Below are 23,843 nucleotides of genomic sequence, written 5' to 3'. Positions count from 1 at the left end.
TCTTAAATGGCTTATGGCTCCAGTCGAGAAGCCAGGTCTGTGTTGTGCTGAACAGAACACATTTAATAATCAGCATCTTTGCTGCCCTGGTGGTTTCACTGGAGATGGTCACACAGCTCTGCACACAGGCATTGGGGAAATGTTTTCTTTAGAGTGGAACACGAGAAATTATTAACATGGGAGCTCTGAGCCTCATTACCTGATACTAGAAATGAGACTAGAATGTTAATGTGCAACAGGCCTGGTGTTTACTTAATGGTGTTCTGATCAACAAGGATTCCAATCAAAGGAAACTAAAAATATGCGATGCAAGTCCCTACAGGGGGAAAGAAGCCACAGGGACATGTTAATATTCTCTCCCTTGATGCGACACTGTTTTGAAACAATCCTAATAAAGTTTACATCTCAGTGTGGACCACGTAACTAAGCTAAATGAGCCTCGTGTTGAGATGATCAACCGCGAATACGGCGCCATCTCTATTTGTCTCTACCAAATCCAAGTCTGGCTGTGGTATTAATAGGTCCACATTTCTGATGGCAACTGGTGCTGATGGACAGGGTACAGGTCTTCTAGCAGCAGCTTGGCGTGATGCTGGGGCAAGCGTCCAACACAGGTGTGGAGACTTCTGGGAATACAACAACATCGGGCAGGACCTCACTCCAACCAAATGCCTTGCACTGGATCACAAAGCGGTGTTCAAAGAAAACACACTTTTGAATTAATCAGTTTGAAGTCTGAGGCTACCACTTGATTACTTAAGTGAAGCGAAGTGAAAGTTGCTCAGTCATGTCCTACTCTTTGCCACCCCATGAACTTGTAGCCCACCAGGCTCCTCTGTCCATGGAATTCTTCAGGCAAGAATACTGGAGCGGGTTGCCATTTCCTTCTCCAGGGGATCCTACCGATCCAGGGATTGAACCTGGGTCTCCAGCATTGCAGGCAGATTCTTTACCACTAGCGCCACCTGGGAAGTTATTAACCTATCTTACTTAAGGACAAGTCACTGCTCTGAGTTTCAGTCTCCTCATCCGTGAAATGGGGATAAATATACTTAGAGAACAGCTGTGAGAATTAAACAAGAGAACTTATAGAAAGTGACTGGAACATACTAGCTCCTCAATAAACCCTCATTGGCATCATCGTCATCATCATTGTCATCAATGTTGTGATCATTATCGCAAAACGAGGATTTCAGTAGCGGAGGCTGGGAACAGGTGGTCTAAACAGACACTGGGCTCCAGTCCTTTAAAGATTATATCTGGTTCTCAATCAGGCACAAGAATTTGGGTTGGTTTCAAATTACTGTAGGAAAACTACTGTAGGACCTTGGGTAAGAAACAGTCTTCACTCGCTTCCTGTTTCCATAGTTATAAAACGACGGTATTTCATGGCGTTGTCCTCTGAGCCCTTCTTTCAGCCCAGTAGGGAAGGGCCAGGTTAGCACACGTTCCCCGGGGTTACCCCTGATACGGTCTGAACCTGTCACTGCCTCTCCCAAGGCTACATCAGGCACTCTCACAATAGCCCAGGCACAGTACCACTGACATGGGTGGGTGTTTATTCTATGTAAACTGCTTTGGTACTCTGGGTTTCCCTTGTGGTTCAGCTGGTAAAGAATCCGCCTGCAATGCAGGAGACCTGGGTTCAATCCCTGGGTTGGGAAGATACCCTGCAGAAGGGAAAGGCTACCTACTCCAGTATTCTGGCCTGGAGAATTCCATGGACTGTAGAGTCCATGGGGTGGCAAAGAGTCAGACACGACTGAGTGACTTTCACTTAGCACCCTAGTGTGCCAGAGTTCCAGAGTTTCTCCATAAATATAATAAAAGCCATGTAAAATGTTTTAAAAATCAGTCAGCAAGACAAACTTACCTGTTTCATCGATTTTACTTTCTGGGTTCTTTTTATCCAGATCTGCTGGTTCTGAAAGAACCAAAGTCAAAGAACCAAGTCAAAGAAAATTGAAAGAGATATTTGAACTCTCAACCAAATATAATACACACAAACTACATCAACCCTCTCTCACACACACACACACACTAATCACCGGCAGCTCTGCTGGGCTTTCCTCAAAGGTCTTAGCACAATCCGACCCCACCAGGTAACTGGAGAGCTATAGAGAGGCAGTGCTGAATGATTAGGGAATTGGAGTCAGATCTAAATCCAGGAAGCCCTGCTGCAGCAGAGTGTGTTGTCTTAGGAGATGGGTGGGGAGTGGAGGTGGGGGGAGGGTGGGGAAATGACTCTGGCATTTGGAGTGTGGGGAAGTCTGGTAAAAATAGAAAACAGAAGTGGGGTTGCACATATGGCTGCCATCCTGTGCTTTTGTAGATAAGGGCTTCCTAAGTGTTAGTTGGTTTCCCATATAGTATGTCAGCTCGTTAAGGCCAGAGACTGCATCCTGTGTCTTATAAAAAAAAAAAAAGTCTCCAGGGGGAGTGGAGTCCTGGTGTCCTTTATGATTCTGAGTAGAGGACAGGGACCTGGCTCACACCTATGTCCCCAGCATTTAGAACAGTGTCCAGAACACACTCCATGACTCAAATATTTGTGGTATTAATGCATGAATAATTAATAAAGAGCTGATAATCTCCTAGCATCCATGGCTAAATTTTCAAGGAAACACATTTAAGGGGTAATTGTAGAATTATCTTAGACAACTTCTTACTGTCACAGCAACACAAAGTTGTCTTCTTTTTCTTCACTATTTTTTTAAACTTTTTATTTTCTATTGGAGTATAATCAATTAACAACATTGTAATGGTTTCAGGTGGGCAGCAAAGGGACTCAGCCACACATGTACATGTATTCATTCTCCCCCAAGTTCCCCTCCCTTCCAGGCTGCCACGTAACATTGAGCAGAGTTCCCTGTGCTACACAGCAGGTCCTTGTTGGTTATCCATTTTAAAGACAGGAGAACATAAAGTTTTAACGGTGCTTTAGCTATGACTTTCTGAGTATAACACCCAGCAGTAACCACAGCTAAGCAGCCCAGTCACATAAATAGAAAAAGGCTCAGGGACGTGTTTTAGCCTCTATCTATCCACTGTAGCACTAGGATGCTGCTTTGCCCTTAGAAGGTGATCAGAGAAAACCTGTTGAACCAAATTGAATGTACTTCTTGTTTCAGTTGGTGGAGTTTGCTCTCCCATTTCAAAAACTTCACCATCAGCCTTCCCATCTTGGAGAAGGAATGAAAGTAGTATAGGCCCTGTGTAACTATATCAAATAGACATATTAGCAACTGTGTAGACCTGGATGCCAGGCAGTTTGTAAAGCAGTTGTAACTTAAATATTAAGCCTTATCATTTTTTCTATGAAGGTTTGCTAGGTACTGTGGCATTAAATAGATTTCCTTACATAATATGAAGCAGACCTTTATTCACTGCTCATTCTAATTTCTTCAATCGACCCTATCAAATTATTGCCACTTTAGGGACTACATATATCCAATATATTGTATAATAAAAGCTTTGTAAATTGCTGAAATGACCAAAAACCCATTATAGCCAACAGGCCTCCTTTGTCTTAAATTTGCCCAATAGGCTTATTCCATTTTGTTATAATTAACATCCTATTATATCATGATATATAACAAAAGTTTAAGTGTAGCAAATGGAGCTTAAGACTAATTACTGTGCTATTACATTGCCATTAGTGATGCTATTTATAATTATATATCAAGAACTGGGAGTATGAATTGGTTTTCTATGTCAAGACTTTTATTCATATATACCAGGCCAAGAAAAATCCATAAACTCTGAAATGCTAGGCAAAATCTCTAAATTTCATCTATTCTTTTGAGGCATTTCAATTGTTCTGAGAGTCAGAAACCTCTACTTATTTTTATAATAAATCAAAGAATGATGTTGTCTATGATTCATTCACAATGTAATCTTCATTAAATCCACCGTGATGAAAAATTTCAAAGGCTTCCTATTTTGTTTACACATTGAGATATCTGGAATTATCCAGATGTCTGAGTTTTCCACTTTTCATCACAATGTTTAGGCATGGCCTGGAAATTGTTTGTTCTTTGCTATGATTTTTGGGTTGCACATTATTGGTGTACTTCTATGGACACCAACCAGACATTCTAAGTGAACCAGATTAGATGATGCGGTAGCTGAAGGTAGACTGACCTAGCTTTATGCCTTGTTGCATCAAAGCAAGCACATCTATAGGATGTGCTTATAGCCCACGTTAAAATTCTAGGTCTAAGTGAGCATGACAAAGACCATAAAGTGGAGAGACTCAGCCTTGAGCAAGCGCTGTGTTGGTTTCTACAGCAACCCATACTTACTTGCACAGTCCTCTTGAGGGATGTGGTTATTGATGCTAATATCATCCACCGCAATCCCGCCAAGGTTGCCTTTTCCGATTTCACCCTCAAAAATCACCTAACAAAATGAGATCATTTTCACAGTATTTAAATGTTCGGTCCCAAATAACAGTGTTTACAAATGCTTGTGCAGCTCAAGTCACAGCACGTAAATTAAATTCATGAGATTTCGAATGAGCACGCGATTTGCTCTTCAATCCCTATTAACTGCTTGGGGATGGTATAAAACTTCTCAGATTTTCTTTGTGTGATACAGAATTTAAAACTGGAAAGAGCAGCAAATAAAAGGAATGTTGATTGTGACAGCCCTAAATAATTATAGAGTAGCATTTTCCCTTCTCTCTTAGCAATCAGTCCTCTGCCTGTAAACTAGGAGACTATGAAATAACACTACCTAGATGATCATCAGTGCATCGGTATCTCAGGTTGAGGACACACCTGAAATAATTTTTGGAATGATTCCCGCATCTCATTTGCATAGCTTTTAAACAGCATCCCAGTGCCCCTAAAGCAGCTCCCTGCCCCGACCGAGGGAAGGGGGCCCACCTGATAAAGCTTCAGAGATTTGTGGAGCAGGACACGCCCCTCTTTCCAGTGATCCCCTTGGTGTCCGATGGCCATCCAGACCAGCTGGTCATACTCCTCTGGCTTCTGGTAGCGCAGCTTGACCCTCAGCGTGCCCACGTGCGAACCAGACATGTGATACCAGAAGGTCATGCAGTGGGCAGAGTTCTGGGAATAAACCACGGGGCTCACCAGGCGAGCCACTTTGCCCTTTTGGTTTTCATCAGCTTGGGAGTAGATGAAGTTGCCATCTCCTGCTGTGACAAAAAGCTGTGTTAGGGGGAACGGCCAGATCCATGAACCTCTGTCTCTTCTCCATCGAGTTCTGCTCTCAAACCTTCTCTCCTGGGCAGAGCACCAGAACCCAGTTGTGCAGTGGTGTTGGTGGTGAAGTGGGTAATGGCAGGTAACCTCACTGGCATTGAAAGGCTCTGCTCTTGGCTTCTGTGAAAGGATGTTTGTGCTGGAGACTGTAAATCTCAATAGTCGGATACCACTTATCTAGAATGCAAGGTCACATGGACATGGGCTATGACTTGTGTTGGCCTCTACACCATTGCAAGCAGATCGGATGTACTGGAAGACCTATTTCCATGCAGCTTGAAGACTTGAGCAGCACGTGTGTGAACACAGAGAGTAAATGTAAATATTTAGATGTATTCTTATTTATTTACCATTGGAGCAGGAAGACTTCTGGTGGATGTTGCTTTGGTTACTATAACCATTATAGTAATGGTTATGCCTGATAATACCTGATAACAATGAAGCTGCTGTCTGTCCATATAATCTGGCAAATTTCCCCCACCCCCACTCCAAATTCCAATTCTTTTATCCTAGTTTATTTTAATGGCTTATATTAATAAGTTCCTTAAATACACCTGAGAGCTTGAAATTCAGCTGTGAGTCCTGCTCTTGTTTGATGTGGGCTCCTGGTTCCAGGAGAGGCTGCTTTTCTGAGGCTTATTAGAATGTGCCATTTCGGCAACGGAGATGCTTGCTGAGCTTGGAGGACTAACTCCCGGCTCTGCTGCTAATGACCCCCGGTGGGAGCACTGCCTCCTGCTACCACCTGGTCTAAACACACAACTCATGTTTCACTGTTTGCTCTGCAAATAGAAATGCTACTCGAACGCCGCCCCTGATGAAAGCGTGGATCTGACGGCGAGCTTCCGTGGGCAGGGGGACGTTCTGTGTGCTGCCCAGGGGCTGGCGTGTTTGGGAGCTGCCCTTGCACTGCGTGTATGTGGGCGCGTCCTGCGTCAGCAGCGCCCGGGTGGAGTGGATGTGTCCTTGACCACTGTCTTCCTCCCTCACCTGGCTGCTTGTCTGAGAGGCTCCTCGGCACTCTTAATATAACCAGTGGGTGGGATAATGAAAGGAGGGTGGGAAACAGAAGCCACAGCCCCGGCAGAATGTGTGCGTGTTCCGTCTCTCCTGGACCATGTAGACCCCGTTTCCTCCCACTGATTTACCTAATGATAGTCACCTGTCTGTGTGATCGTGCCACCTCTCTCAGCCCATCAAGACAGGCAGGTAAGACCTTCCCCCACCTTGCCTCTGCCCCTTTGCCCCCATCGTGTGGAGAAGAAGAAAGTTGAGGATGCTTGGCTGAGCTGGTCCCCGAGCCAGGCCTGCATCTCTGCTCCCTTCCGTGCTGTCTTCTGCCACCCCCGCTCCCCCTGCCATTGGACACCTCATCCCATGGCCTGGGTGAGCCGTTTCTCATCCAGAACCAGACTGGGAATGCCCCCTGGCTCAGACTCCCTCCTTTTTACCTGCATCTCCCGTGCCCCTCCTAGCATCTGCCACGGGTTTGGGGAATCCTCTATAAGAAGTGACACAGCTCCATTGTTAGAGGTCAGATGCAGAAAACCAATTGGGATCCCTTTGATAAATTAAAAATCAGGCCACAGACTATTATACCTAGGTACTGTTCATTTTCAGAAGCCTCCACGTCTGATTTGCAAAGCGCCGCACACGAGCTGTGGCGGGCTGTGTGTGCGTATCCTGTGTGTGGGGCTCTTTTCATCCAGACTTTTTCATGTTAACAAGTCTCTGCCTTTCAGATGCCAGGCTCACCCAGCTCACTCAGCAAATGATTGCAAGTTTAGTGCTGCGGGGGCTCTTTCTGGTCTGGGTGGATCTGGAGGGCTCCCGGGAGGACAAAAGAGGAAAATGCTTCTGAAGGATTCGCACTTCTCAGCCGTTCATCTAAGACACGCCTGCCTTTTCTGACACTCCAACACATAAAGCGCTGATATTTTTCCTTTCAGGGTTTTATCGCATTCTAGGTCAGGAACTCTCTCTTCGTTTTCTCAATTAGCACTGTACTTCTGTAAGCCTTTTAGCTTTTGTCTCTGGCTAACGTAGCTTTTAACCTCCTTTGAATGTCAGATCCTACTGAGCCTTTTTGCTTCACTTTGCATCAATTTTTCCACCATTACTGCCTTCATTTCAGCTAATTGCATTTGGTTAATTTGGTGCCATTTCTACGTACAGTGCCATTTACAGTCAAAGTATTTTAAGTTTTCTAAAACTGCTTGTCTTAAGATTCAATTGAAAGTGTCTCACAATTGAAGGAGTTCAATTTTATCCAATTTCCTTGTCATTCTTATTAGGAAAGGAGGTAGCCGTGATGGAAAGAGGCCTATTCAACCTACTTAATGGTTGTATTCACTGGGGGAAGAGTGAACAACCAAGTGGGAAAAGCATGAAGGACCCTTTGGCTGTCCATCAGCCCACTGGCCCACTCATCAAGGGGGGACCTGGGCTTAATGAGATGTCTCAGCCTCAGCAAATGCCCCTCTGGGGTCTCTTCTGGGAACCATGACTTGAACAAGCAGTGTTGTCAGTATCACTGATTGGAAGGTTGTGGGTTGGTGTTTTTTTGTGTGTGTATGAGTATATGCATGTGTTTTTTTTTTTACAGGACATTGATGGTTTTTTAGTCCATCTCTCAAGCTGAGTAATGACTAGGAGGAAAAGAGGATAGCAATGGGTAAGAGGTCCTAGAGTGGCTGACAGCTCCCTGTGCACCCCAACCCTAATTAATCTTAGAAGGAAAGTAAGACAGGAGGTGGCTTGGGCTATAAGCTGGGGTGTGGCGAGGTTTCTCCCTGCTCAGGGAGAATGATTACAATCTTCCTCAAAAGAACAAGATTTCAACTCCTGACCCCAATCCACTTCCACTCTGAGGGTCAAGAGAGTAAGCATTAGGCCATAAATGAAATGACACTATCTATGTCTAGACTTGCTTCCAAATCACTCAGAGTCAGGATGCTAGAGGTAAAACGAGATTCCTAGGATCTGATGCGTGTTGAAGGTGGGATACAGACAGAGAAGGTTCATTTTACTATTTTTTTTCTCCTTTTGTTTATGTTTGACATGTCTCATGAAAAAAGTTCAGGAAGAGTAGAAAACAGGTCCTAATCCACACACACTGATTTGCCCAGTTTGTTACTATTCACAGGGGTCAACCTGTTGCTAAGTTTATTTAGCATTCTCCAGTAAGTGGCCTAAGAGACTCTCTACTAGGGAAGGGCATCTTTTTAATTCCAGAAAATAAAAGCACAAGTGAATGATCTGTAGTATTTTCTAAACGCACAGACCCCAGCAATCCTCCTCAGTAACACCCTCTCAAATTTAAAGAAATGAGGCCACAGTGAACCCTCCATTACCTGTGTGATCCTGAATCGGTCCCGTCTTGCTGGTCAACACACTCCATTTGAGCTGCACGTGATTGTCATGTTCCCAGTGACAGAATGTCTTGTGAGAACCCCAGCCAAACTCACAGTTAAAACCATATGTTGGAAACTCTTCAGTGGGTGGGAAGGAAGAAACAGACGAGAAAGACACATTTGATCATTTAGGTCAGAAAGGTCCTTAATTCCTTCATGGAAAGCACGATTTATATAATTTAATATCTATTCAAAAATCCTAGGAAAGCCACAACATCTAGGATTACCAAGGAATGCAAAAGATGCATGGAGAGATGCACATGCTTGCAACATCACATTAGGTAACTTTTTTTTTCTTTTTTGGATCCAGCTCAAAAAAAGATTATGGACTGCCTGTCAACTTGGTACATAAAATTTCTAGGAAGCTTACTTCCCAAAGCATGTATTATTACATCTGTAGCATTCTCCTTATTTCCACAATATTTAATATAAAAGATACTCTACTCTTGAGGATAGTCATATAAATTGATATCCACCAATGAAAAGAATCTTAATTAGAGACTGACCCATGAACCTCCAAAGTCTAGAAACGTGACTTGGCTGAATATCTCACCCTGGAGGTTATCTGTATTCTCAACACACCAGCTTATGCTCCAGGTTTTTACTGGCAGATCTCTGAAGCATTTCGCGAGGTTTTTTTTTTTTTTTAACTTCTGTGCTTTATATCAGGTCAATTAATTTTAAGTGGGAAATCTCTGCTTCTTTAGTGAATTTTCAGATTTGCATATAAATTGTTTGCCCCACTTAAAACCGCAATGTAAGGTCAAGTAAAGCCAAAGCATATTTGAATAGGTACCCACTTGTATATTTTTTAATGTTCAAAGTATTTCCTTTGGGTTCTAAAAAGAAAGCGTGAAGGGATTCTCAAGAATGATTTGTTTCATTGTTCTACAAAGTGCTATTTGACTATGGGTTTGTTTTTTTTTCCCCTAACTTGTATAGCCTTAGTTTTTACTCAACCTTTTTGCTGGGGGAATTTGGTTAGTTAACTTTTTAAGGATGGGGAAAACGAAGCCTTTGATATTTGGAATGATTTTTGGTAAACTGGAGCTAACAATAAAAATAATCCTAAAGATAAAATTTTCTTGCTTCTGCCAGTCCCACTTGTCTCCTGAATATAAAATTAAACACACAATAGGGGCTGTTTTCTCTGAGGGTCATTGCTTCTCATTTAGTTCAGGTGTCCACGAGATGGCAGCATTGAGACGAGAAGGAAGATGCCCCCGGCAGCTTGCCCGCTGATCTAAAAAATAAGTCTAAACAATCTCTCTGTAGCAAAAGGGAAGTATGAGATTCTACGCTGTGTCAGGTCAGGCTGAGAGCCTATCTCATTGTGGTCTTTCCTTTAACTTTGTCTAAGTGTTTAACACAAGTATCTTGCTTTCTTCTGAGTCTGGGCTCCATTGCCCCTCCCCCACTTCAACAACGGCAGGCAGGGGGCACTGTAAGGGGAAGATTTACTGAACAGATAAGAATGATTTACTTTGCATTTTTAGCTTCCAAGGAACTCCTTTCAAATGCTAATGTGAAATTTTGGAAGGAAGGCACCATAGCATCGTCAAAACTGAGCAAGATGGATTCTCCCTTCCAATGACAGTGTGACCTGCCAAAGGATTCACGGGCCAGTTGGGGAAAGTAAGCCTAGTAAGGTCATGTGATGTGTATAACATGAGCACTTTCAGTTTGTGCAAAGGGCTATATTTCACAGCGGTAGTGTCACTGGAGATACATATTTTATGCCTCATCCATCATAACCATGAAACTGGGCTTCTTAAAGCATGAGAAAGCCTCTTCAAAATCCGCCCTTCTGTACAGCATGAACTGAATTTTGCAGATGTAGTCAGCCAACAATGAAGGAGTAGTTGAGTAACCCTGGATGTCAACGCCCACGGCCCTGGAATGTGCTGTTGTGTAATCTTGTGTTAGAAACTGTTAATATTGGAAAATATTAATATATGTGTGGTTTTAGGTTTTCTCCTTAAATGTCATTTATAAGACCTACACAGAGAGGAGGGCAGTCATTACAACATACACATTTCTGGTAACATTTGCCTTGGTAATACTTTAAATTTATTGTATAATTTACAGAAAACCACACCATCCATAATTTGACTATTACTATTCTGGCAGTGTTATAAAATGAACTTGGGTATTTTTGTGGCCAAGACAGAGGGCAATTTTGCCTGAAAGACTAATTTTGACATCTCTTGTTCCAGTGAATGGAAGTCAACCTTTATCTTCCACTGTTCTTTCCAATCTATGAATTTTACACAGTGACTGCTCAAACTTTTCATAGTTTACTACTCTTATCTCTTTGGCTCAATCATATCTAATTTATGGCAATCTTGTTAAATTAGAATAATTTTTTTTTTAAAATCAGTACCTTTTGTGGGGGATGGGCATGGAGACAGAACAGCTCAATGTTGAAGATTCAAGCCTGGCTAGAAAGGCTATTAAACTCACAAAAATACACACAGACATTTCTAGAAATGGAAAGAGAAAGAGAGAAGGACAGAAGCAGAGGCGAAAAGGGCAGAGAAAGAGAAAAAAGCAAATGGACAAATGAAATTAGTACACAGGACAATGTCCATGTGACCTTTCAATCTTCAAAATACTACCCAGGCCCCATGGCTGCACAATTCTCATTAAATTCATTGGGAATAATCTGGCTAAATCCCTTCTCGACTCTTAAAAATAGCAGGAAACAATATTCTGAACTTAAAACAAATTTATAGCTGCTGTGAGCCAGCACCAGCTGTGCCTGTGGGACCTAGCTTGCTCAGAGTTACATCATTAGCACCATATATGCACAAGGATTTAATTTTTAAATCTGGTCTTCAGAACTTCTATTGGGTATGTGAGCTTGCTTACTCATAGGCTGAAAATAAGGGGAGGTGCCTGGGTCCATGTAACCGTGGGTCTTGAACATACTCTGAACTGATTTAGAGAATGTTTGGGGATCCTTGGAGGGTAAGAGCCTTCTGCCAAGGGGAAGATGGATTTAAAATGCAGGGCTTCTCATCAGTTCCTGGCTGAGCTTTAACAGGCTTTTATGCATTTGATGACAACCCAGATAGCATATGCGTATTATATGCCCACTGAACATATTATATTGAGAAGAATCCTCAGCATGAAATCTTCAGACTCTGCTTGAATCTCTAGTGGCTTCAGCAAAATCAGATGATGATGAAAGTTTAAGGTCTGATATGCTGCTGTCTGTCAAGGTGCCTGCAGGACAGTGGGGACCCAGGTGTCAGTAGATGAGGCTGACCATGAGCAGGGGAAACCTCAGTTAGCCCTGCTTTCTGACTCCACGCATGCTCCTGAGCATTGGCTTAGCCAGGAGGTGACAATGAACAGAACTCCTCAAAGAAACACAGACAGTTCACTATATACAAACGAAGAGAACAAGATTCATGACTCAGACAATGGAAAAACAGGAAACCAAGGCGACTTGTAAAGTACTCTGGGCTGACTGTAGACTAGACCATCCCTATCAGTAAGATCTGTGGTTCTGTAACAGAGAACAAACCTGACTCCATATTGGATGTATTCCTTTAGCTCTAAACTCTGTGCTCTGTTGCCTGAGCTTAGCCTTGCTGGCTCTGCACCTTTTGTAAAAGAATGTTGCCTACAGTCTGATATGTACAGGAGAGCCCATTCTCAAGGCTCTGACCTTTAAAGGTATAACACATTTCTATTCATATGTGGACAAAACGTTGCAGAACAGAAAATACTGAGTTGTCTTCTTGGGGTTTTATAGGAACATTGTGACCAGATCTACATGGATAGCTGCAAAGACAAAGGATCCCAGCACCAAGTTCGCAACAACCAGCCGTACCCTCTCCCTTTGTAGTATGAATGAAGCCTCAGTTCTAACTCAGGTAACATGGTTCTTTGGGACACTAGTCCCCCATCTTCTCGGTCTGTTGACTTCTTACTGGTTCATGATTTGTACATCCACCCTCTGACCACAGTAGACTGTGAGACGACTGTTTGCTCTGGAGTTCCTCTCTGAAGCCATCATGCCAATGGCTTTGAGCCGTGAATTAAACATTCACAAAGCCATTCCTGCTCTGATAACATAGATCTCCAACATGGAGGGGGAGTCATCTCATTTTGGGCTATTGTTCACAGATTGTTCTTGTGTTTTGATGACCCCTAGCTCTTCTGACACGCAAGCAGAGAGATGAGATCCAACAAGCTAGATGGCAGCTTCCTAGTGGTTGTAATGAACTCTCTGGCAAGAGGAAAAACTAAAGTAAGAGTTAAAATGTTTGTTACATTATTAGAACTTCATTTGTTCACCTCACCCCATCCCCTGTGACAGTCATAAAGAGCAGGAAGTTACCCCACAGAAAACCACCCAGCTGGGGCTGAGTGGGAAAAAAGAAGACATTTCTTATCAGGGAAGATGGGAAGTGAACAAAAGGCTGCTAGCCAATCCCCCAAGGCCACATTTATAACCTGAAAAGGTATGAGGGGGACTCCTGAACTGTGAAGATTTAGCTGAACACTATTCTTCAGTTTCCTCTTCGGTATTTGGGGGTGTCTTAGCTGAGTGGTGGGCTTTCCCAATGGCTCAGCGGTAAAGGACCCTCCTGCCACTGCAGGAGACTTGGATTCGATGCCCGGGTTGGGAAGATCCCCTGGAGAAGGAAATGGCAACCCACTCCAGCATTCTTGCCTGGGAAATTCTATGAACAGAGGGATCTGGTGGGTTACAGTCCCTGGGGTCAAAAAGAGTCGGACATGACTTAGCGACTAAACAACAGCAATGAGCTCAGTAGTAGCAGGGAGTCTGTCACCCAGGGCCAACCATGGGGAAAACTGGGGCTGAGTTCAACTGAAGGGAGGTTTGTTTTGCAGTTTAATCAGGTCAAGAGTGACAGCACCCTTTGAGGAAGCATGCTAATTAGAGCAGTCCTTTCTGCTTTCTGCTGGCTGGGGAGGGTCTGCTGTTGAGGAAACACTGATGTACACCACATGCCCTGTTAATAAGTGACCGTGGAGGCCAAGGCTGAGCAGGCTTCAATAGAGGAAATGGGAGAAGCTGGTGAGCTGACCTGTTCACCTCTCTCTAATGGTTAACTTTTAAAGTATGTAAAACCTCTGATTGCTTATACGTACTGTTTCCCCTCATGTATGTCTGTGGGGAAGATTTTCAAAAAATACTATTGAAATACAAAAGAGAGCGAGGGGGAGGCCACCATTTCCGTGTGGCTGGGCCCTGATCAACAGCAAAGCTCTAAAAGTCATCACAGGACTCTGTGAACAACTTACTGACCAGAGACATATTAATATGTCTACTGTTGTAGTTCATTGCTCAGTTGTGTCTGACTCTTTTTGATCCCATGGACTATAGCCCACCAGGCTTCTCTGTCCATGGGATTCTCCAGGCAAGAAACTGGAGTGGGTTGCCATTTTCTTCTCCAGGGGATCTTCCCAACCCAGGGATCAAACCCGCATCTTCTGCACTGGAGGCAGATTCTTTACTGTTGAGCCACTGGGGAAGCCCACATCTTTTGTTACCTGAATGTTATCAACTGGAGACATTTCAATAGTCACCTACATAATAATCATCCGACTAAGTTTTTTCAACCCCCCCCCCCCAGTCAATCATGTGTTAATAAAAAAGGATGTAGGGGTAGTCCGCCTCAGGGCTCTCCTCTCCAGCCCTGGTTTCCCGCACACCATCTCGCGGTGCACCCACTGGAAGCGTGGCTGTAAAACTGCCAACTCCGTGGCAGGCAAAACTGACAAACTTCGCCTGTCTCTGATTTGCAGAGCGGCGATGAAAATAAATAGTCAGGCTGCTGCCTGGGAGATTTCCTTCTCCCGAGTTTGCAAACACAGTCCGTGTCCTAGATGTGCTGCGTTTAAACAAAGTATGTTCCTTGGCTCCTCCCGTTGAGAGTGGGGATTGTCACCATTTGGCAATGACTGATCGGGGAGGAAATCTCCCTCCCTGCTGCACATACATGTGGATGAAAGGGAAGCAGTGTTTATGGCTCCTGCTTGGGCACCAGATGCTGGTGGCATCTCTGCTAGGACTTGATGGGAAATGGAATCCGAGAAGCACAGCAATGCGCTATTTTGGGGGAAAAGACACACATATGTGAATCAATTTTCTCTTTGGTATTTGATACCTGACTGTATAGTGCTGTCTATCACGGTGGGCTTCTCTGTGGTGAGCACAGTGGTACCACCTGAAACACAGAAAGAGTGACATACGAGATGAGAAAAAGCAGGATGATAAGTAATACACAGCAGAGGATGCTCTTACATGCGTCTGTTAAAGCCTAGCAGTTCCCTTAAATAACTCTTCTTTTAATTCCAGCTAGAGAAACTCTCAAATTTTGCTCACCACCACACCAAGTTCAAATAAACCACTCTTTTTCACCTGTTTATTCATAAAGCATCTAGACAGTATGGATAATTTCAGACTTCCTTCCAAGGGCATTCCTTGACTCCCAGACTAATCGACGATGCTCACAATGGCAACAATGAAAAGCAAAGGCCTCCCAAGGTCCTTAGTGACTTGAGTATTAAACTTGACCCAGACCTCTAAGCTTCAAATAGTTTCCCAAGGTTTCAGATGTGTGCCTTTTGGAGGGGAGGGGGTTGCAAGGCTGGTCCCCACCATCTATTTTTAAAACTGAAGGTTTAAAGTGGTTAGCTGTAATTCCTCCTTTCTTTTGCTGCTGTGGTTGTTTATTTTTCCCAAGGACAAATATTCCGCCCACTTTGTAGCTTGGACAAGCTGCAAGGAAAGTGGAAGGGGGGGACACATTTCTTCACAGTCCTGAGGAGCTGGAAGACTGCACAAACAATACCCTGAACACCGTGAACTTTAATCAGTCTGGGTTGACTTGGAATTCTTGGTCCAAGGACGTCGTGGAAACTGAGATCTATCATCTCAGCTTAAGTATCTTAGCTCAGCCATTTTCTGCCCTTTATCATGAGACTTCTGTTTTATTTATTTATTTTGGCTTCCCAGGTGATGCTAGTGGTAAAGAACCCACTTGCCAATGCAGGAGATGCAGGCAAGAGACTTGGGTTCAATCCCTGGGTTGGGTATGGCTACCCACTCCAGTATTCTTGCCTGGAGAAACCCCATGGACAGCAGAGTCTGGTGGGCTACAGTCCATAGGGTCGCAAAGAGTCAGACACCACTGACATGACTTAGCGACGGCAGCAGCAGGCAGCCTAGAGGATCTTCACCAACCAGGGACAGAACCCATACCCACTGCGGTGGAACAGTGGCGGAGTCCTAACTGCTGGACAACCAGGGAAGCCTGAGATTTCTGTTTTAAAGCCCTGTTCCTCAACTTGCCCAAACCACAAGCATCACTTGAAGGCTTCTTGAAAAACTGGCTTATTCTCTACTACATAGGTACTTGAGAAAGCCATTTCTCCTTATGTGCATCTGCCTTGCAGATCATGGCTGAGGATCATGTATTTGCTTTCCCAAGAGATAAAGTCCTGGGCAGACTCAGGGTAGGGACATGGGTGGGCTCATGCCGATCCTGGAATGTTTGGAGGTGGTTATGAGGTGCCACTGTACACCTTTCAATACGATCATTCAATAAAGAGACTATGATCATTCCTTTTCTGGCTGAGCCCTGGTTCTAACCTACAGCTCCCACGGGTCAGAAATCACCCAGCTCATGAATCAGAGAGCCATAAAAACGAGCTCCTGGGGTGGCCTGAAGATTTCTGAGCTCGTCCACTGCGGCACCAAGTCGCGTTACCCCCGCTTGCTCAGTAAATATGCTGGATGAGTGGTCACACATGCATGTGCCCTCAACGAGGCAGACGCTAGGAGAAGGAATTATATATATTATGGGTTAAGAAGGTGAATCTGTAATGGCAGAACTGGAGGGAGGCCAGAATGCATTAGCATTCCGTTCCCAGTGGTCTTACAGGAGAAAGACTCAAGGTGAAAACTCACTTTTTAAAACCGATACGCACTGTCAATTTTGTGAGAGGTTGGGAGCCAAATTCCGCTGCCGGGTAGACACAGATCCAATGTGAAATCTGGCCTCCTGGTGCCTTTGAAGCCAATTGTATTATCTAATGACTTCAAAGGCATTTGCAAATGAGGAACTTCAAGGGTGAATTTTCACCTTGGCAAGCAAGCAAAGGAGAGCGAAATCTCTCTTTATTTCCATGTGTTTGGTGCAGTTCACCTGGAATTCAGTGTTGTTTAGAGGTAATGAGCATTTGGCTACAATACTTATCTCCCACCATGTCCAAATAGGTCACCCCTGGGAGAAGACATTAAAGTGACACCATCTGTGTTTAGGACCCAAACCTTAAGAGAACACACTGGTCCCAATTTCTAGGCTTCCACCCATCAGGGTGAAAGAAAGAATATTTTTGGTTTGGTTTCAATGCACCAAGCATGCCAAGTTTGCAGCTGTGACCGAAACAGCAAGGAGGGTATGGACTTGCGTGTGAGTCCAGGAGGCAAGATGCTACCTGGGAAAAGATGCAGGGGTGGGGGAGGGCCAGGCTGCCTGCAATCACTGGCACCTGTCAGCACATCCATCCTCAGAAAAGACTAACACAGAGCTTCATGGAGGAAAATAAGCTTTTAAAAAGGACAGATTGGCCATGATGCAATAAATGAACATGAAGCATGAGAAGGCCTTCTAAGATCACCTTTTCTTTTTGTTTTTTTAACTTTTTCTTTTATATTGGAGTGTAGTTGATTAGCAAAGCTGCAATAATTTCATAAGGACAGCAAAGTGACTGAGTTATACAAGTACCTGTATCCTTTTCCAAATTCTTTTCCCATTTAGGTTGTCACATAATATTGAAAAGAGTTCCCTGCGTTGTACAGTAGGTTCTTGTTGGTTAAAGGATCACCTCTTTTTAATGGTGGAATGAAGTTAACTTTATCATTACCCCTAGAAGTTCTTATTATATGCACCTATTGATCAAATTATTAAGACAAATGTGCTGGCCTGAGAAAATGACATTTTTGAGGGGCCAGGATAATACATAAAAAAAATGGGAATGCCTTTTTTTTCTATCTAAATAAATGATTCTATCCAACAAATGAGTTTAAACACTGTAAATATATGATCACCTTGTACTTCTAAAGGATTGTCAGTGTTTCCACTGGAAATGACCCATTTTCTGCGGTTTGCAACTTGGTGCCATCCACAGTTTGCTCGAGGCTAACAGACTTGCCCTATTTCATTCAAAGGCTTAGGTTTCAATTGATTCAGTCATGAAGCAATGCAAAAATGAGAAGGTTGGTTGTTCTGACGCGAGGAGTAAATCTGAGGCTTTGACTCTAATCAATATTAACTGACCACTTTAGGGTTTATAAAGGAAAGAACCTCTTCTCCAGAGGGTAATTGAACAGAAGAGTCTCTGATGACTGTATCCATTCCTTTTTATGAGGATTTTCACTACGGATGGGATGTGTGACTAGGTTTTCAAAAAGCCTAAGGTTTGCAGAGAGTGTTTACAGGTGACCTGGGGAGGTTCTATAGGATCTGCTTCACAGGCTGGTACTCTTGTTTTTCATATTAGCTGTATGGTTTTCAGCTAGAGCTTGACATCTTACAGAGAAAAGGCCTCTGTCTTAATTAGAGTAATTTTTGTGGCTTGTGGCTACTTATACACAAGATTTGTTTTCAAAAGCCCATAGCCATGTAATATTTATTGGCCATTTGACTGTAAGTGATTATTCTGGAAATTTGGAGGGAGAGAGCCCTAGGAGGAGGGATTTAAATGTAAACTCAGTTCATGGTACTAAACTTCTCCACTAGATTTTACCTTTATTCAATTTCAGAGTGCAGAGCAATCTTGCTCTTTCAGAGGAGAGGTTCTGAGGTAATTGGAAATGGGGGTCCCTCCAGATTTGACATTAATGCATTAGCCACTAACATGGCACTATTATGAAGTTACATGGAAACACCTTCAGTTTCGCCCATGGAAATGAATTACATGGGCTCTCTAGAGTCCCTTCTGGGTAAAAACACAGACTGCACCCAAGGGCTGCTGTTTAATGTAAAATGAGAATCAGATGCTATAAGAAACTGCTCTTTGACCTGGGTAGCAATAAAGGTCCCACAGCACCTTTGGCAACAATAGGGTGAAAATTCTAGGACTTTGGCCAATTTCCAAATGGTGGAGTCCGACTTCTCCATCTGCTTAATGTTTCCTCTGCCAGTCCAAGTGGAAGAGAAGGTCACTTTCTAGCTTTAAGGATTTCAGAATATTATGGAGTCATCCTCTAAACGAGTCAGTGAGGCACACAGTATGTGTCATCCCTGATAGATCTGTTAGTGGTGATGTGAAATAGCAACAAATTCTGGCTTTCTAAATTTTAATGTAAAATGATTCACAAAATCCTAACTTAAAAGCTGCAGTTCAAATATAAATCTAATTTCATCAATTAGTTGGATGAAGGATCCACTCAAACATTTTGATTCCTGTTCGAAAATAAATGTTCTCAAGTGTGTGGAGCATGTGTTACTGGGGTTGGGGGTGAGGGTTGAAGATGAGAATCAATTTATGTTACATATTGTTGTTACTGTTTAGTCTCTAAGTTGTGTCTGACTCTTTTGCAACCCCATGGACTACAGCCTGCCAGGCTCCCTGTCCATGGGATTTCCCAGGCAAGAACACTGGAGTGGGTTGCCATGCCCTCCTCCAGGGGATCTTCCTGACCCAAGGATTGAACCCAGGTCTCCTGCATTGGCATGTAGATTCTTTACCATTGAGCCACCAGGGAAGCCCAACCTTAGATACATTTAGCCATGGAGAAATTCTTATTCATTCACTGAGGACTATCCCAGCCCTCAACTCTGAAATGGCTAAAATTACTGTTTCGGATGGCTGTGACTTGGAAGAACAATTTGTTTACGCGATGACATGAGGAGATGAAGATGCATGTGTTCTGGCAAAGTTCCCTCCACCCTGATGCCTAGTGCCATGAGGATTTTCACACACACACACACACACACACACACACACACACACACACACACACACTCACACACACAGAGGCATTAATGAGCAGGTCTCAACTACAACATGAACTGAGATGGCACAGCAATGGGATGAAGATGGTTTCTGCACCTGTGAGCTGGAAGTCATCACCTGTTCCGCTGTGGCAGTTGGCCTGGTCGTCATCACATTCATCTACCAGGTTCCCGTTGGGAGTGGTTGGTCCAGCTGTAGGTGCTGAAACGAGATCCAAGGATTATTTTCTCACACCTCTGAAATGTATTCGCCAGCCCCCCGGTTGTTGACTCTGCTAATGCTTTTGCAGAAAACTTTAATCTGCCATAGGAAAGCCAGGAGGGTGGTGTGCCTGCCTCCCTTTCAGGAGTGGAAGATACTTGGATTTTGCATAAGGCACTGGGGACTGCTCTGTTTTGGTATTTGATCCCTATCTCCTTGGTAGACTTGGCTGCCTTCTCATTTCATACATTGTTATCTCCATAAACATCCTTTTTCTGAAAAGTTCCTGAATTCTCACCGGTTATTTATTCATGACCCTGGAGTTGAGAATTTTGATGATAGAGGTTTTGCTTGAACTGTTTTTCCTTTCATTTTCAAGGTGCTAGAGGAATCGATTGTCATGAATTCTTTTATATTCTTGGTATTTACTCAGTTTATCTTGTAATTTTTTTCCCAGAAGGGAGTCTCAGCATTCACTTTTAGTACAATATTGTTCTTATTTATTTTTTTCACAGTGACTCCATTTCCCTCTAAGTAAGCGTCTGGGCTTGTGAGCGCTCCCTCCAGAGCAGGTGTCTGGGAGCTCCCCGGGGTCATGTTACCTTAACTCCCGGGGGACCACATTCCGCTGCCCGGCAGGTATTCCCATAGCTCTGAGTTTGTAGTTGAAAAGTAGCCAGCATTAATCAAAGACTGCTTTTGAAGTTCTTTACATTTAGTTCCATCTTTTTTTTCAGCCTGTCCCTCATTTTTGCAATCTGTTTAATATTTTACAGTTTTTGGCATTACATTTCACTTTAGAAGACTTCAGATAATGGACAGTTCTCTTGATGTCTGAGAACCAGACAAGATGCTGGGAGGTGAGGGGGAGGCGGGGGTCTGTTCTCTAATAGCTTCTGGCCAGTTGGAATGTGCTGGTAACTGCTGCTTTCTCAATAAAAATTTGACACAGTTTTTCATTGTACAGAAGGACTGAGCAGAGTTATAACAAATGGAGAAACATAGCTAGTTTCGACGTCCTCAACTGCCCGGGACACAGACCAATAATCACTAGGAAATCACCACATATAGGTTATGTCCACACTGTTTAGGCTACAAACTGGACTTTGTAAACTATGTACACACAGATTCTGGGTTCTGCTCATTGCTAACAGCGAATCAATCGCGTCCTCTTCAGCAGTCTTGATGCTTGCCTTTGCTACACTGCCTTTGCTCTTGGTTATGTGCCGCTTTTAAACTCTCTATTCATTTTGCTGGTTTTTCCACATTTTCCTTGTGGTATTTATAAAGAAGGAGTTTTACATTGGACGTGGTCCAGGGTAGTACCTGGATTAAACTGAATAAAGTAAAATGTGAGTTGTTTTTTTTTTTTTTTGCAGTGTGGGGATAAGCATATGGGATCTTAGTTCTCTGACTGAGGACTGAACTCACGCCCTCTGCAGTGGAAATGCAGTCTTAGCCACTGGACCACCAGGGAAATCCCCAAACTGAGTCCTTTTGTTGTCCCATTTTACTCCTTGAAAATATTTTATCTTCTGTGGTCCTCTAATTGTTTCTTAAATATAAGTCCGAGCCCCAAATAAGCTGGAGGCCCAGAGATGGCTGGGTTGTACCTCATCCTTTTTTCCTATCCCTTTAGGCATCTCCTGTAGAACAAGGTACAAAGTTGATATTTAATAAGGGCCTGTTAATCATTTGAAGGAAGAAGAAAAACACTCCCTTTCACCAACTGTGTTAAAAAGCTTGGACAGTTCTTTCCCTGGATGCTGGTTCCGCACGTGGCTCGGGGCGACTTCCCCACTTTGCTGAGTGCCTACGAACATCTGTAGTCAATCCCTTCACCACCATCGCGACCTCAGCACAGAGTTGACACTGGCAAACCGCCACCAGGCCCGGTCTTTTCAACCATCCATTCATTCCACCTCCTAAATCAATGTGGCTTCCCAGAATCCAGGCTAAAGTCCCGCATCAGAGCAGCAGAGGCCATTTTCCAGGTGACCACACTGCTCAGCTCACTGAACCAACGTGTCTGCAGCTGGTTCCGTCTGCCCCCACCCTCTTTTTTCCTAGGTGTCTTTGCCAATGTCCTGGAACACGGTCATTCGTGGTCTGTGTTGACAGTGACGGGATAATTCAGGGGTCCTGGGACGTAGCCACAGATATGGAAACAGCTACCCAGTAAAGAATGGGAGATAATGGCCTGCTTTTAAATAAACACATAGGAAAGCAGCTATGAATTATTCACTAGGATGGTGATTTATAGCCTAAGATTCTTTAGTGCCTAAGAAATGTTTTATGATATTTAATGTGCTCAGGAATGTAATTATATTTGGGTAGCTTGAAACACAAATAATTTTGAAATCCCAAGAAGGTGATATTTAAAAAGCATCCTTCCAAACAACTTTGAGCATATGTTCAATGGATTAACATCTGGGTACCAACAATAGCCATTCTTTGCGCTAACCTAGAGGAAGACCTTTATGGGGATGAAAATGTTGGTATAAGGTTACTCATTTATGCCCAAATCAAAGGCAGATGGGAATTCCAGTGCACAAAAGCATTAAATAGTACACTGAGCAACCATCATATGATTTTTTTAAACATTCATCTCATTCATTATGTGATTAAAAAAAATGCAGAGGAAAGTGCAGTTTTGGGGTCAATGTGAGAACTGAATTTGTCCCTGACCTTTCTATGATAACCTAAGTTTATGCAGTCATATCTTTAAATAGACCCCGTTGTACATTACATACATTATGTGATGTAAAGTTTAGTTTCTCTGCAGCCATCTGAGAAATTCATCCAAGACAATGTCTCAATGTTTCGGTCTGTCAAATGCTGCTTCCTGCTAGCATGTGATGGTAGTCAGCACTGCAGACAGAAACTTGGACCAGACGCAGACCTCTGAAGAACTCCAAGAAGGTCAAGGAATCCCGTGGATGCCAGGGACTGAGAGATGATGGGAATGGAGAGGGTCTGCTTGAGCTGCTAGATGGGTAGGGGTTTTCATTTTGGACCCATAGAAATCTTTTGCAACTAGACAAAGGCTGACTGCATAAGCCACTGTCAACTACGACTACGTACAAATGCCAGGCTTGTTTATAATGGTGAATTTTGTTATGTGATTTTCACAACACATCATTTTTTAAAAACAGATCAGAGAACACCCCTCCGCCTAGAATCTGAGGAGTATTATGCAAACAACTCCCACAAAAGCAAGATGCAGAAACACTGCTTCGTGCCGCTCACCAGGTGATGAGCCCTACGCACAGGCAGGCAGAGGAGACACAGGATCATTTAGGGGAACGGTGGCAATCTGCAGCAGCACCGTCAGGGCCATAAGCACGTGCAAGAGGACAGAAAACATCTAGGGAAGCAGAGCGGCTTACCTTCCACCTCACAGCCCAGCAGCTCCATTCGCAGCCCCAGTCCGCCGTGAGTGGCTCTCTCGGGGTAGATCCTGATGAACCGCGTGGAAAGGGGTGGAAAGGTCCGCAGCTCAGGGGTATCGTAGTTGTTGTTGCCTTCAAAAGACTGTGAAGAACAAGAACCAGCAGGTATTAACAAACCTCCCTTTCGGCAGAAGAGTCTCTCCTTGAGGTCTCTTTAACGGGGCAGAAAAATGGGCCTCATCCTACCACTTCATAGAGGGCTGACATTCCTACACGAGAACGGAAAAAAAACAATTAAACCTTCTCTAGGAAGTGACACATGTTCCTTCTCAGAAACTCTGGAGGACGCACCGAGGCTAGACCAGAAGCTAAGGATTTAATGAGACACATTTTTAAATGATAGGCTGATGCACCTGGAAGAAGTGACAGTTTCACCACTTCCTTGAGGTGGAGGAAGAAAACTCAGGAAAGGAACCTGCCTCTTCTCAGAGCTTATAATCGAGACTGTGTTTCCAATAACAACAACTCTTACATTCTCTTGGATGAGCGGGTCCTGGTTTTGCTAAAACTCAGTCCTCAAGAAGCGCAAGGGGGCTGCC

The 23,843-nt window shown here is 43.7% G+C and overlaps 1 protein-coding gene across 4 annotated transcripts in view; it reads right to left on the bottom strand.

Moving 5' to 3' along the window:
- NRP1 (neuropilin 1) overlaps positions 1-23,843 on the bottom strand; it is a 146,202-nt gene that overhangs the window by 3,445 nt on the left and 118,914 nt on the right. Inside the window, exons 11-17 of one of the 4 annotated variants that reach the window (XM_043883549.1) lie at positions 23,242-23,386; positions 19,769-19,852; positions 14,794-14,853; positions 8,585-8,722; positions 4,890-5,164; positions 4,305-4,401; positions 1,874-1,924 (exon numbers count right to left, since the gene is read on the bottom strand). In XM_043883549.1, coding sequence (XP_043739484.1) covers positions 1,874-1,924; positions 4,305-4,401; positions 4,890-5,164; positions 8,585-8,722; positions 14,794-14,853; positions 19,769-19,852; positions 23,242-23,386 — 850 coding nt within the window. Of the gene's footprint in view, positions 1-1,873; positions 1,925-4,304; positions 4,402-4,889; positions 5,165-8,584; positions 8,723-14,793; positions 14,854-19,747; positions 19,853-23,241; positions 23,387-23,843 lie in introns of all 4 variants that reach the window. The other 3 variants (XM_043883547.1, XM_043883548.1, XM_043883550.1) reach the window with 3 other exon arrangements.

The sequence above is a fragment of the Cervus elaphus genome, chromosome 23 (genome assembly GCF_910594005.1).
Source record: "Cervus elaphus chromosome 23, mCerEla1.1, whole genome shotgun sequence".
Taxonomy (NCBI): Eukaryota; Metazoa; Chordata; class Mammalia; order Artiodactyla; family Cervidae; genus Cervus; species Cervus elaphus.
The sequence above is the reverse complement of the archived record's forward strand: the minus strand, read 5'-3'. Positions and strand labels throughout refer to the sequence as shown.